We start from the raw sequence: 16,011 nt of genomic DNA on the forward strand, positions 1-16,011 counted from the left end.
TCAGTCCAAGCATTCCTTCAGACCTGTCTCAATACTGGCGAGAATGATTAGTTTTTCTGCAAGGTGATCACTGCGCAATAACTCAGCTTCTAGGGTGATCTTGCTTAAATAGCTTAAACATTAAATAGTTGAGGTGACTGCTGTGATTTGGTGCAATATAAATAAAAATGAGACAAAAGGTTATCTCTATAATGTTTTTTCTTTTTATTCTAAGGGTGAAAAATCCCAGAGTAAGATTAAGATTATTTATTTGTCACTGCAGAAAGATAGAATGAATGATTTGGTGGCTATTTTTAGTGTTTTTGTTTTGTAAATGCACAAAAATAGCGGTAATAACAAAAATAACTATTCAAGAAAATAGCAATAAAATAATTATATATAAATATTTAGGAGGCATAATATTTTTTTTTAATTGTTGTTCCCCAAAACACTAAGTTTTTTTCCTTAGGCCCCTGTAGCACAGGCCTAGAGACTGGTTGGCAACTGTTGTTAAACACCGAAGGCTTGTGAGTTTTTGCTGGAGGTTGCTGATAGTCACTGTGTAGTCAACCTCTAAAGCTCCAATCATGAAGGCCTGGTAGTCACCAGTCACAAGGGAAAAATGCATTGTAGTTGATGGAGCTTGTTACCAACGACTCACTAAAAGACAGTGGAAAATTGCAGCACACACTGAAAACAGAGACCGCTTGCCTTCAAAGTAAAATGTGTACCTTTTGGTTTCAGGGTAAGGCGCAACTTTAACACAGAGTGTTCTGTTCATTAGGCCTGTGTAACTTGTTACATGTTAGTCCTTAAAAAGCTTCTTTTTGAGATTCTGATTGCTACACTGCATAATAGTCATTAAAGAGGTTTAGAGTGACTTATTTGAAAATTGCCTTCATAAAACAGAGGTAAAACAAGAAATTACAGACTATGTTCAAAAACACATTATGTTCCATATGAGCAGTTTCAGTCCTTTTGGCGTGAATCATTCAGCCACCAGGAAAAAATAACTGCTAGCTTTATGTAACACATTTGGTTCCCTGTAGCTGTGTATGGATGACGTTAATTGAGCTCCACCAGCTGTAGAATGGAAGAGAGCACTGGGGAAAAACCAGACAACATTTAGAAAAAGTTCCAGTAAATTTCGGTTAAAGGATATTTTGGTGCATCTTTGCTCTCTTTTCTTTATCAACCTGTCAGCAAACTATTTCATTAAAAGTCCTAGAGATCAACAAACTCTAGGTGCCACTTTAGCTCAGTGACCTGCAGCCCTCTACTTCCTGCCTATGTTCACCGCTCCACAATGTAATGAAGCTAAAAATGCTCCAAAACTAATAATAAATAAAACCTCAACAAGTTCTCTGTTGGCAAATGTGAGGCGAGCCTTTTGTTCTTTTGGGTCATTGGTAACTTTCACCTTAGAACTCTCCCATGGATGCCATTTTTGCCCAGTCCCTTTCTAATTGCTAAATCATGAACACTGGCAAGTCAAGCCTGCAGTTCTTTAGACGTTTCTCTGGGTTTTTTGTGAACTCCAGGATGAGTCGTTGATGTGCTCGTGGTGTAATTTTGGTAGGATGGCCACTCCTGGGAAGGTACATACATTGTTCGGTGGATAATGACTCTAAGTGTGGTTTGCTAGAGTCCCAAAGCCTTAGAAATGGCTTTGTAACCTTTTAGAAGAGAATGACTTTGATTTTCATCTGTTCTGGAGTCTCTTTAGATTGTGGCATGTTTTGCTTTTTAAGATATTTTAGCTCACTTCACTTTGTCCTTAGGTTCTAGTCAAGTCATTTCTTGATTCAACAGGTCTGAGGCAGTAATCAGGCCTCAGTATGGCTAGTGAATCTGTAATCAGCTTTCCAAAAGTTGTGGTTAACCACAATAATTTCATGATTCATCAAGGGAGATGATTACGATTACTTTTTCTCTTGGTGCCAGTGAAATTTAGAATTTTTTGGATAGCTGTTTACCCTTAATACATGCTGTCTTTGACTAATGAAACATTTAAGCGTGACAAATATGAAAAAATATAAGAAAGTGGACAAATACTTTTTATAGCATCGTGCATAGAGCAACATTAATGGTAATATTCTACAGTTTCCATGGGAACTATTTGCTCACTTCCACTTGCTTGTAGTAAGTATTGTCTGGACTGTTGTTGTCTCACAAAATTTGTCTATAGATAGCAAAATATTATCAAAAGAAAGGGAAAACAAAAAGCATAAAATGCTGTGGGAGGAAATTGCTCTGAAAGTCAATTTAAGAAGCTCGTTTATGTGGTCGAAGAGTCCAGAAACACTTAAATTGTCTGTTCTGGATACAAAGGCATCCCAATAAATAAGAGCTTCACAAATCTGTTAAAAATCGAATATAAATTTTAATGTACATCTTGGTTGATTATCTGGAAACATTTTGGTCGTGCCCACTCCTCTAAGGTATTCTAAGGAAAGATTTTTCCAAAATCTTTTTACTAAATATACAGTGCGTAAGATGTCAGTGCAGATTGCAGTTAGCTGAAGTTTTAGTCAGGCAAGAAAGAGCAAGAACATTCAATTGTTTTTAATTTGTTTGATCTGAAAAAAATTTTTTATATCCTCTATATTTTAAAACATTTAAATAATATCAACACACGCAACGAATCAGGAACAACAAACACATATGTGTCAATTCAATATCTTGTGTTTTTGGGGGTTTTTTTTCCGTTTTTCCTTTGAGTCCCTTCAAAAACTCAAATTCAACTTTAGTAGTTGTACTCAGACAGCAAAGTTATTCTGGACTGGATTTGCCCTGCAGTTTGTCACTCTCTAGGTAGACTGTCAGTCACTGTTTACCTCGGTAAGGTGAGTCGTTGAGGATATCCTGAACCTTTCATTAGTAAGATTCAGCGTTGCCTTTTTTCTTTTTTGTTAGCTGCTGTTAGCCAGAGTGACTGATCCATCATTGAAGTGGATCTAAATTGTTGGAATCTTTATCACAGGGAAAGCGTGATTTTAATGTTAGGTTCGGGACTCAAGTCTAACATCACCCGACATAACTGAAAACCAGCAGCAGTTCTTGTTTAGTCAGCAGTCTGAAGATGTTTGTTGCTAAAGACTCCTAGTGTTTTTGTTTGGAAACACCTGCCTGCTACTGAAAACAGGGCGAATAAGACCTACAACACTGAACCAAACTGTACATTTACCAAAACAGTAAGCTCAATAAGCTGAAATTATTTCACCTAAATCAAGTGAAGAAGAAGAAGAGTGGGCGATTGTTACGGCCCTAGCAGGGCCTCCTCCTGAAGGTGCCTGTGTGGGCGTGTCACACTACCTCTTCTGCCTGAGGTGCCACCTTTCCCTTTTGTGCAGCTGACTCTCGTCAGTAATCAAGGAGATTTAAGCCCAGGGAAAGGTGAGCTCTGGGCCAGAGTGCCATTTGTGTGGTTTACAGCTAGTGAGCTGAGTGTTTTTGTGGTGTTTCCAGCTGGTGAGCTGTGTTTTGTGGTTGTCAGCTAGTGAGCTGCGTTTTCCTTTTGACTTTTTGCCTTACTGACCGACGCCTGAGTTTTTGTTTGTTTCTTTTATGGTGATAACGGCTTGTCCGTCTCTTTTAGTTGAATTACTTCAATAAAACTGTTTTATTTAACTGTTTTGCCTCCCTGACTCCTTTTTCTGACCCGGTCACTTTTGTTACTTCCCCCTCCCCGCCTAGACCCCTCAGGGGAACGTAACAGCGATAATTTTCTGTGTGAGCGCAACCTTGCTCACATTACAAACAGTCATTTGTCCTATTGTTTAATAAAAATATTCATTACTGCAGCTTTAAAAAGCTATATACCTTTCCTGCATTCAATCTAAATGACAAAAACCTTGTGAAAATCGTTTTGAATTTAGAGCCACAGTCAGAAATGCTCATTTAATGTTCTGCAGCATATCTAAGAACCTCTATTCTTCACACCAAGGGGCATTTTGGGTATTTCATTCAAAAGTGAATAGCTTTCAATAAAGGTGTGAAAGAAGCGAGAATACAAGAATTCATTGGCTCCCTATTCCTCACAGCACATTTGAATGGCATACAGTAAAATCAAATTTCTTCCTAACTGACTTGCAAAACTAGGTAGTGCACTGTGTGTATAAGGCAGTCAAAACACACTATTTGCCATACAGCTCACAGAAGGTGATGAAGGTCACTGATCCCCGAGTTATCATTTGCAGCAGCCTATCTGAATATCGTTTGCAGCGGCATGGCCAAGCACAAATTCTGCTTTTCTGCTTAACAGCATCAAAGGTTTGCGGCTTATGATTTAAATCAACTGCTGCTACTGGTTTACTTGTTGTTTCTGCTGCATTTCAATCAAACTCTGACCATGGATAACCATGTTAATCTAATTATTTTTTCCTTTTGCCCTTGTTGGACTGCCATGCTTGACAGTTGGTATAAGGTGTTTGTGAGGTGTTGAGGTTCGTATGAGGTGTTGTTGCTAAATGTGGTGCTGTGCATTAGGACTATTTCTCCACTTATGGCCAATCAGTCCAAAGGAAATGTTTCCAAAAGTGTTGTGGTTTGTTCATCCTGTCATGCTGTTCTTTTTAGAGGAAATAACTTTGTCCTGGCAAACCTTCCAAATAAGCAGTATTTGTTCAGTTCTCTTGTAATTGCATTGGATTTTTATTCTGAAATGTAGCTCTTGGGCTTTTTGCAATTTCTCCTATGTTTGACTCTCATTGCACAGTCTGACCTTAGGATGACTTTGACATGAAGTCCACTTATAGGAAGACTGTGACATTTTGTTAACACACCTGAATGTTCTAGACCAGAAAACTACCAGAAAGAAGCTCTGGTTTTATCGGGTGGTTGCACTTGCAGATGATCAGTTAATCGAGTGGACAAGATTAGAAGCACCTGGCTGCTACTTACCATCACATTTCCTCATGAAGCACTGAGGGCATATTAAGTTTTTCAGAGGACTTAAGCCATAAGATGTCATATAAGGTTTCTAAAATACTGCAGTACTGTACTATATCAGAAATCTTTCTGATATAAGCCTCGTACACATCAAATAGCTAAATCTCCAGCTGCCAGATATTTGGCAGCTGAAGATTTAGCTATTTGATGTGAGCTTTGCAACCTGTTTTATACCAAACTGACAGCTTGAAAAGTCTGTAAATACAAAATATTTGGCAATATTTGCCACATAACATAACTTTGAAGTAATAAACATTGTAGACAAATACACATTAAAATATATATTATGTTTATTCAATTCTAGAACTACATTTACTTAAATCTTGTGGTTGTTTTTGGCAAAACATTTGAAAATATCTGTCATAAAACTAGCAGCAACATCAGTGTAGCTCCCTTTTCTTCACACCCTCCCCAGTTGAGAAACCATTGAGTTATCCTGTCAGGATTGCTCCGAAATGGATTAAGATTTGAGTTTTGGACCTGAAGTTCCCCTCCAGAAGACAGAATGCCTCAAACTAATTCGTGGGAAATTTGTTTTCATTAAATATGTCATTATTTTAGTGTGAACATCCACAGAGTATAATGAACCATCTGGAAAATAACACAGCACATAAAAGCAGTGGCAAGCCAGCTTTATAGCTGAATGGTGGGTTATTCTGCATTGTGTGTTTTTGCACAACAACAGTACTGTTTATAACTTGGTATCTGGGCTAGATGGTAAATGCCTCCCAATGTGAGCCTTGTGGGGCTCGCATTGGGTTTTGCAAAATAAATAACTCAAGTATCAAGAACGAGACTGCAAAGCTAAGTAGGTTGATTGATGCTTTTCCATGAGATTGGAGTTTTAAATGTGGGTGCTGTACTTATAGCCATTTCCTTCATAGCATTTCCTTTTTCGTTAGTATATACTATATTCTTCCAACCGTGATTCACTTTACTTTGATGGTTTCACATTTTTTGTGGTTGTGTACAGCACAGACAAACATTTTTCTCAAGGCTTATGGCACAGAGGTGTGCCAAAAATAAGACTAATGAGAGGCCAGAGGAGTGCACGTCCATGCTGAAGCCAGAAATCTTTCAGCGACTAAGCTAATGGTGAATAAGAGACTGGCAGTGGAAGCTGGAAGACCTGCAGGGATCACCTGCAGCTTTTCACCTACTTGGTTCAAATACTCATTAATTACCTCAGCAGCCTTTGGGATATATATAACATAGTGTTGCAAGGAACTGCAGATTATCATTCCTACTGATGAGCAATAATTTTATCTCTTAACATCAGTGCACCTCTGGGGTCGGGTTTAAGGGCAGAGTTTGGGTTTGTCATAGATTTTTCACATATTCAGAACATCCAAATGAAAAAGCTTCTAACAGAAAAAAGATAGAATCTAAGAAAGTTATGAGACTTTACTTTTGATAACATACTATGTAGAATGTGTCTAAAACACATTGTTTAACCATTTTACCCAATCGCATTAGATCTATTATGTGACACCACACTGCATTAGAACCCTTATATACCCTTACCTCCAAAGAACCCGAATTTTTTCTGATTTTTTAAGTGGTCTGGAGGAATAGTTCTCAGGCTGGTCCCTGAATCAGCAGTTTAAGTCATCTGTGTCTTACCACCTGCATCTGCTTTGTAGTTTTTCTTCAAAAAAATGTCAGTTACAAGAATTTAGGATTAACTGAAAATGAGTGAAAAAGCAACCAATGTCCTGAGGATTTTTTCATAACTATAACACTGAGCTATTAGTAATTTAAGTGTAAAAGAAAAAGCCACCTCGCTCAACGAAACCTTGTGATCAGCAGGTCTTCTGCACCAACAAGTTGCCGTAAGGTAGGGTTTAACTGGGAAGCAAAACTGAAGCAAAAAAGAAAAAAATGTTTAAAGCATTATTAAGCTGCATGGCTCGCTGTGGCTGTAAGGCAGTAAGTAAAGCCAGCAATGGACTGTCAGCACTTCCAGGCTTTGGAGACAGCTGCCATTAAAATGACAGAAAGGAACCTCCAGCGGGTTAGGCTTGTTAATTTTAAGAATACTTCTGTTGGTTTATGAAGCCGTTTAGGACCTAAATACACTTCTGAAGTGCATTAAGAAACATCTCCAGTGGTCTGGGACAGATCTGCCTACTGTGTCCTATCTCACTCAGCTGTTATAAACTGGGTTGAAATGTAAACTTGTGTTCTTATCTGTTATATTATTGTTAGTCCGTTAATTATAGTCAGCTACACGTTTCTCTTTCTTGTTTCTTATACACAATTTTCAGCTTTTCAGCCTTTTCTGTCTCTGCTGAACTACTTTGAATTGCTTATTGCTTTAGAGAGGATCTACAGACAAATACACTTCCCTTAAGTAGTAAAAAGCCACGCCAATGATGTCTAAATGAATTCTACCAACCTCAAACCTGGTATACAAAAACATCCTGCTGCTTTCCTCTGCCCATTGCTCACTTACAAATTGGTATGCTGTATATTTGCAGCAGAAATAATACAATTCTTTTTTAGAAGAGCTCAAAGTACTCGGTGTAGAGCAGATGTTCTTTTCCAGCTGCTGCTTTTCACACATGAGAGCTACCCAGTGTGAGCACACTCTATAACTGGTCTGGACTGAGCTGCTCCACTGCGGCAGGTGTGTAATAAAATTGTGATCAGTGACACAGAGACACTAACACAACTACACTCCTGCCTGTCAATGGAGTTTTTGGGGTCAGTCTAAAGCTGGATTTATGCCACTGTACTGCGGTAAATGTTGTATTCACAGTTTTACAATTCTGTTAAAACACACTACATGTGTCAATAAGAAGACTGCAACAGGTTTGGCTTGCTGCAACAATCTGCCTGTACACACCAGCGGTTGTAAGACCTGAATTTTTGCATTGTCCAAAGGTCCACGAAACGTTTCTCTGTCATGTTGGGAGAAGTACTGCATAAAAGGGTGTTTCTTTTGTTTTTAGTTTGTTTGTTGGAACTGTGTGAGGGAAGACGAGTATGTTCATGTTTTTAAATCACCGCCTGAATGTGTGAACAGACTTGTGGAAATTGTGTTGCTGTCAATGACTTTAACTCTGACACCTGCAGAAGCCTACCTCGCAAAAGATCTGGAGTTGGGTGTGGCCAGTTGTAGGTCCTGATCAGCTGCCAGTCAAAGTCATCTTCTTGGCCCTGTCGATATTCGCACAGCCCAGGGTCCGAGTCCTCATCAAAGGTGCAGCCAGCTACAGCAAGGGGCAGAAAAAAAGCAAACTGTTTCACAGGAAGTAAAAAGTATGAAACTCGTAGCTATCAGCAATGTGCCTTTGCAACTTGCTACCAGAAGAAAACTGGTGAAGGAATGCATTACAGTCTCCATTGTTAGTTATATCACCACAGGCCCATTGTAAATGTCTAAATGCATCAGCTCCTGTAGAAGCTCTGCAGCAGTAAACTAAATTGCAGCTAATGCTTGGCACCAGGCGGTCACAGCATGAAATGCCTATCTCATCTTTTCCCTCAAAATCTATCACCATTTGGTGCAATTAGCCCTGTGGTGTGAAAATGACACAGTAGCCACAGGTCACCCAAAGCCACAAATAATGGGCAACAGTGCCACAGCAGCGAAAGGGATTCTTCAGCTGATGGAGGACAACAAGCCCAGCTCTCAGCCTGTGAAGGTGACCTAACCCTAGCTGCCATCTAATGGTCACATTTACCATTGTGCCATTATCACACAAACCACAGGCTTTTAGAGGCACAAGCCGGGCTGTTAAACGAGGGGTCAAAAAAATGACATGTTCTAGTTTAACTGGTCAGAAAACACAGGTGCACATGAGAAAATGTAAAAATGAATACTCTGGACTTGGGAGGACCAATTTGCGATCATACATGCGTGTTAGCCATAAAGAGTCACAACTAACAATTATCTTTTTTATTTCTCTCTAGATTATTCTATCAATTCTTTATTCAGTAAACGGCATCACAATTTCCCAGAGACTCTGTGAGATTGCTTGTGGTACCCAAATAGCAGTCTAAATAGCGAGATAGTTTCAAAATGACAGAAAACTCACAACAGAGAGGCCAGAAAATGTTTGCTGCCAATGTAATGACTTAATTATCAGAATTGTTTCTGTGGGTCGACTCGTGGATGAATCACTTGCAGAAAAGCATTGGTTTCATTTCATTTCATTATGTAGCCATTGGTTGTCTCCAATATGGAAACAATGGTTGAGTAATTGCTCAGATCTTCATCATTAACTGTGGCTCCTTGGGGGTAGAGGAATGATGAAGAAACAAGAATTCTCGAGTGCAGCACAGGTATGAAGATTCACATAAACAAGAAAGCAGAATAAAACAGAGAGCGTTAGGATAAAAAAAAGATTTTAGATGTGCACGCTTCCAGTTTCCTTGTGCTACAAGTAATTGGTACTAGCAATGACCTTTGCTTTTAGCTTCAAAAAAAGAGAAAGCTAATTGGGCTAAATTTGATTTTTCATGACCTACCTTGAGCCGTTTGCTTGTGCCCAGTTGCCCAGGCAATGTCGTTATGTTTTGAAATGTTCAATTCCACGTTATTTATAATGGCATCGTAATCAATAGGGCATATAAATGGAGCAATAACAAAAAACCTAACTTGGAATAATCCACAGCTTTCCTAAGGTAACTTTGTCAACAAGGTCCTTGTTTCTGCAGCCCGAGCAGTCAAATTCAGCACAAATGGAAAAAGCAGGAATGAATCTAACCAGTGCTTCTACAGACTCAAATGAGTCTCCTCAGGTTAAAAACAAAGTGTGATCTGTGCAGCTCCACCTGCCCAGAGAGTAGTAGCATGGGACCTGCTGCCAGAGGGTAGCTTAGAAATAATGGTGTGGGATGCAGGGGAGATACTCATTTATAAGACATACGGTGCAGCACCAGCCTGTCACCAATCCTCTGAAATAGCCATTTCTCAGTCTGGCCCTGGCTTAAAGACAGGCCTAACGCTGTTCTGTCTAACTACAAACACCCTGAGCTCACTGCGGTCCCAGGACCCTCTTCACTAACAGATCGTATTAAGGCTTGGCAGCCATGCTGCTGGTGTTAAAGAGCTACTCTGACTCTGTGCCAGCTTCAGCTTAATAGCATCCCGTTTGGCTTGCTCCCTCAATACTGCTTTTGTCTTGTGCGTAGAAGCTCCATCTGTTTTCTGTAGTAATGTATATGTTTTGAAGTCAGAGGAAGTATTGGATGTTGCATTAAACTAGCAAGGCAGCTAATTTTGGACCGCTGTTTTCTCTGTTCCTGCTGACAAACAAATATCACCACCACACCACCAGTGAACTTCCCCACTGCCCCGGCCTTCTTCCCCTCTGCCTGCAGCCAAGCAAGTGTTTCCGGGTGTGTAAGCATATCAGAGCCTTAATTGCCTCCTGAGTACGGGCTGCTTGTTGTGCTGCGTCGTGCCCGGTTATCTGAGGATGAGAGGGCTGGGCAGTGGAGCGGGGTCTGCAGTTGAGGCCTGCTTTTCATTGAAAGCCCTCCAGCTCCAGGAAGAAACGTCACCATCAGACACGTTTCACTGACTCCCCTCATTAAGGCTCATCCTTCCAAGTCTCCTTTACTTTTTAGCACACGCGTTCCCCTCAATGCCCAAATGAGCTTCTCTGGCAGCAGGAGGGAGAGCCCATGTAATTAGAAAAGCCACATGCGTTCTGTTGAATTCATAGTGATGTGTCTGTGTGTGGACCGCACACATCAGACACACGCATTAGCTGGGTGCGTTGGCTGTTTTGATGTTTACTTAAAAAATGAATAAAATTATAATGAATCTGTCAATGTCCCACAGGCTGAAGCTGTAACATCAATGGGAATTATTTGTGTTCATCACAGCAATGGTGAATATGGCCAAAGTGAGTGCATGATTGCTGCTTTTTACAAATAATAATTTGAATATGAGAGAAAAAAAAAACAGCCTTTAGAATGCTAATTGCTTATCAGAGGTGAGCGCAGCTCTTTTAGGCACAGTCCCAGAGCAACGTAGGACCTTGCAGAGCACCAATAACACCCAGAGATGTGGGCCCTGAGGTAACTTTGTGAAGAATTGCCACATCTGACAAGCTCCTCAAGGGGAGAACAATAAAAAGGAAAAATGAATAAAATATGCAAGAATAAGGCAGTTGCCTTTTTAAAAGGTAGGAGAGGTAAACACGACCTGAGCTTGTTCAAAGATACAAAACAGAGAATATGTTATCTGTCTGGGTTTCCCTTAGAAAAGGTATTCAGGGACACCCAACGTAACTATGGACTGTTATAACCCTATTAAAGCAGACATTTAAATTATCAAGTCATCCATTATCCAAAGCTGGAGGTTCATTTTGAAGTCGCTCCTTTGCTCCAGGCTTAAATAGATTGCAGTGTTTCATCAGATCCCACGTTGGCAAGCCATGAAATGTGTTTTCTTACTAGTTTTGTATGAGACTGATGCTCAGAGAAATCCTCCTAGTGTTGTATGGTGTGATTTTGCCTGAATTCCAATAAAAGTAATCCTTCTTATGTGTTTTTAAATGTGTTAATAAATATCATGTTCAGGCTTCTTTCTGTTTAGGTGGCGGTTTAGAAAAACAGTCGTGCGTTGTAGTTTTTACCAAATGTTGGCAATGGTACACTTTGTCTAGGGACTGTTTTCAGTAGTGGATTAATACTCTGTTTTTGTAGCTTTATGTGACAAAAGAATACACAAGAAATCCATATGTTTTTTTTTTTCATCTTACCATGAGGTTTGCTTACAATAGCAGGAGTATAAAGTATCACCTGTTTCAAAATTTGAAAACCTATTTAATGTAATGATTTTCAAACATTGTCATTATTTTACATTGGTTGAATGCAATAACCTACAGTAAGCCATTATGTGTGTGTAAAGCAAACTAATATGCACAGAATGTCAGTAAAATAAAATATGTAATTCACCTGTGGTTTCATATGATTTAGCATTGCTTCAGAAGCAGGACATAGTAATCACAATGCCATCACGTTGAATATTCACAACAAGCAGCCAGGGAAGGTTCACCTTGTGCTGCCCAAAAACGTTCTGACCTGTGGACACCTGTCTAGCACCAGTTTAATTGGCAGCAGATCCTTTGCGTTGCGAGTGGGGCCTCCGCGGATTTGACTTGTTACAGTGTATCCTGTTAACCTGGCCTCCAAACTCCCCTGATCTAAAGGGCTTGTGCTCTTAACCTGGCAACAGAAGTGAGATAAGTTGTACCTGAGGCATTTTGTTGAGATGATTGTCTTGAGGGAGGAGGCTGCTCAGCAACAATGAATACCATGTCCCAAATGTTAGTAGAAAAACATTGCATTGTAACAAGATGATTAGTATTCAGTTCACTGGGTTTTAATACTAGAAAAAATGTAAAAAAAAAAATAAAGATTTTATTCATCAAACAGTGAATTTTGGGGTGTGTATTTATTTATGCTAGAACCACCAAACAGGTGGTAAAATAAAATAAAATAAAATCTCTTATTATCTGCTTAGTTTTTTCTTTGTTTTTGTCATTTATTGTAGCTTCATTTCCTGATATGTTTTCCATGATTTTATTCTCATTTTTGACTGTGTTTGCTATCAGAATTTGTAATTATAGTTATTCTTTAAAGTTTATTACCTGAGCTTCAATTTTCTTGTCCTTGTGTGTCTGTTTTGCCTTTCTGTGTTAGATGCTCCCATGTTTAGTTTCCTGATTTATTTTGCTAGTCTCTTGTCTCGTGTGTGATCTGTGTAAATGTGATTCCCTTGGCTAGTCAGTGAAAAGGGGCCAGATGTGATGAATTTTCAATATTCTACTTTTAAATGATTTATTAAAGTGTGTTTCATATTTTTTTTTGTCAATTGTGAAGTCATTTTTTAAAAGTATGTGATGACGTCTTCAATCTGAGTTAAGCTCTATTTTTACACCTTTTTTACTGACACGTTATCGAAAATTCATATTTTACTTTTACATCTGTTCTTCTTTGTTTTCAACCTATATTCAATTAAATACACTACAAGGAAAATATATCTCTCATTTTGAATTTGATGCCTGCAACACGTTCCAAAAAATAAAGCTGGGACAAGGCAGCACAAGACTGAGAAAGTTGAGGAATGTTCAAAAAACACCTGTTTTCAACATTCCACTGGTGAAAATTTTGATTGGAAATAGTTTGCCATGATTGGGTATAAAAGAATCATCCCCAAATGGCCCAGTCGTTCACAAGCAAGGATGGGGCCCGAGCTCATCTGAGATGGACTGACTGAAAAGTGTGCTGTGGTCTCACGAGTCCATATTTCAAATTGTTTTTGGAAATCATGGACTTTGTGTCTTCCAGACAAAAGAGGAAAAGGACCAGATTGTTTGCAGATTGATTGCAGATTGTTATTACAGCAAAGTTTAAAAGCCAGCATCTGTGATGGTATGGGGTGTGTTAGTGCCCATGGCATTGGTAACTTGCACATCTGTGAAGGCACATACATGCTGAACGGTACATACAGGTTTTGGAGCAACATATGCTGCCATCCAAGCGACGTCTTTTTCAGGGACAGCCCTGCTTGTCCCCTCAGCAGTACAATGCAAAGCCATATTCTGCATGTGTTACAACAAAGTGGCTTCATAGTAAAAGATTGTGGGTACTAAAATGGCCTGCCAGTAGTGCAGACCTATCTCCCATTGAAAATGTGTGGTGCAATATAGAATAGAATAGAATAGAATAGAATTCAACTTTATTGTCATTGCACATGCACAGGTACAGGGCAACGAAATGCAGTTTGCATCCATCCAGAAGTGCTTTAGTGATATAGATATATTACAATATATATTAGCAATAATATAGACATGTGAGTATATTACAGAAATGGGTCTATTATGGTATGTTATAATGTACACGGTATGAAGTATGTTGTGAATATTCTATAACTATAAGTATGTACAGGCTGTAGTGAGTACAAGCTATGTACAGGCTATGAACAGGATATAAATATGAAAAACTATACAGAATATGAAATAAATAACTTTACAGAATCTGAGATATACAGCTATACAGAAATGGGAACTATGCAAGTTGTAAACAGTTGTAGGATTAAAGATTATCGAATGTACAGAATGATTATTTACACAGAGCTATACAGTAGTGCAGTTAAGATAAATGAGGGTGTAGATAGTTTCTACAGAGGCTATATAAAGTGCTAGTGGTTGTGAGTGGTGGTTCAGTCCATGTTATTATTGTGTGTTCGAGGGTACAGTTGTCCATAGTGTGTGTGTGTGTGTGTGTGTGTGTGTGTGTGTGTGTGTGGTTGTGGGTGTGTGTATGTCCAGTCCATGTGTTAACGTGGGTCAGATGTCAGGAGGCAGAGTTCAGGAGTCTGACAGCTGTGGGGAAGAAGCTGTTCCGGTACCTGGTGGTCTTAGTCCGGAGGCTCCTGTGGCGCCTCCCAGAGGGCAGGAGGGTGATGGGTGACTGGGGTCTTTGATGATTTTCCCAGCCCTTTTCAGACACCGCTTCCTGTAGATGTCTTTTATGGCAGGAAGTGGTGCTCCGGCGATGCGCTGGGCAGTTTTCACGACCCTCTGCAACGCCTTCCGGTCCGAGGCAGAGCAGTTCCCATACCAGACTGTTATACAGTTGGTCAGGATGCTCTCGATGGTGCAGCGATAGAAGTTCACCAGGATTCCCATACCAGACTGTTATACAGTTGGTCAGGATGCTCTCGATGGTGCAGCGATAGAAGTTCACCAGGATGTCTGAGGACAGGTGGTTCTTCCTCAGAGTCCTCAAGAAGAAGAGGCGCTGGTGAGCCTTCTTGACCAGCTTGGAGCAGTTGGTCGTCCAGGTGAGATCCTCGGAGATGTGGACTCCCAGGAACTTGAAGCTGCTCACACGCTCCACAGCCGTCCCCTTAATGTGGATGGGTGGATGTGGGTCAGCATTCCTCCTGTAGTCCACGATGAGCTCCTTGGTCTTCTCGGTGTTAAGCAGCAGGTTGTTTGTGTCGCACCACTCAGCCAGACAATCCACCTCCTCCCTGTAGGCGGCCTCATCGTTGTCACTGATGAGGCCAATCACCGTGGTGTCATCTGCAAACTTAATGATGGTGTTGGAATCATCAGCAGGTCTGCAGTCGTGGGTGAAGAGGGAGTAGAGGAAAGGGCTCATCACACAGCCTTGTGGTACACCGGTGTTCATCGTGATTGTAGATGAGCAGTGGTTATCCAGCCGGACATGTTGGGGGCGGTTGGTCAGGAAGTCCAGTAACCATTTGCAGATGAGGGAACTGATGCCCATGTCTGTCAGTTTCCTGATGAGTTGTGAGGGGTGGATTGTATTGAACGCTGAACTGAAGTCTATAAACAGCATTCTGGCGTAGGTGTTGTTGTTGTCCAGGTGTGAGAGGACAGAGTGCAGTGCGATGGAGACTGCATCCTCTGTGCTCCTGTTCTGGCGGTATGCGAATTGGTGGGGGTCCAGGGTGGGGGGGAGACAGGATTTGAAGTGTGCTAGGACCAGCTGCTCTAAGCACTTAGTGATGATGGGGGTGAGTGCTACTGGGCGGTAATCATTGAGGCAAGATGGGTTGGAGTTTTTGGGTATCGGGACGATGGAGGTGGATTTGAAGCAGGCCGGTACCACAGCGTGGGCCAAGGACAGATTGAATATGTCTGTGAGCACTCCTGCAAGCTCCCCAGAACACGCTCTGAGAACACGCCCGGGGATGCCATCAGGGCCTGCAGCCTTGTGGACATTGATCCTGCTCAGCACCGCTCCTACATCGGTGGGGGAGAGAGTCAGAGGTTGGTGGTCTGGCGTCATGTCTGCTTTGGTTGTGGTTGTGGGGTTCCCTCGCTCAAAACGAGCATAAAAGTTGTTGAGCTCATTGAGGAAGGAGACATCAGAGGTGCAAAATATGACAATGGAGGCCCCGGACTGTTGAGCAACTGAAGTTGTAGATCAAGCAAGAATGGGAAAGAATTCCACCTACACAGCTTCAACAATTAGTGTCCTGAGTTTCCAAACACTTATTGAGTGTTGTTAAAAGGAAAGGAGATATAGCACAGTGGTAAATATGCCCCCGTCCCAGCTTTTTTGGAACATGCTACAGGCATC

The 16,011-nt window shown here is 40.7% G+C and overlaps 1 protein-coding gene across 4 annotated transcripts in view; it reads right to left on the reverse strand.

The window, feature by feature from the left end:
* The window catches only part of LOC309698717 (receptor-type tyrosine-protein phosphatase U-like), a 263,712-nt gene that overhangs the window by 179,660 nt on the left and 68,041 nt on the right, over positions 1 to 16,011 (reverse strand). For all 4 annotated transcript variants that reach the window (XM_082521358.1, XM_082521357.1, XM_082521360.1 and 1 more), the window contains exon 2: positions 8,016 to 8,144. In XM_082521358.1, the coding sequence (XP_082377484.1) occupies positions 8,016 to 8,144 (129 nt within the window). The remainder of the gene's footprint in view (positions 1 to 8,015; positions 8,145 to 16,011) is intronic.

This window comes from Aulonocara stuartgranti (assembly GCF_965226115.1).
Source record: "Aulonocara stuartgranti genome assembly, chromosome: 22".
NCBI classification, from domain to species: Eukaryota; Metazoa; Chordata; class Actinopteri; order Cichliformes; family Cichlidae; genus Aulonocara; species Aulonocara stuartgranti.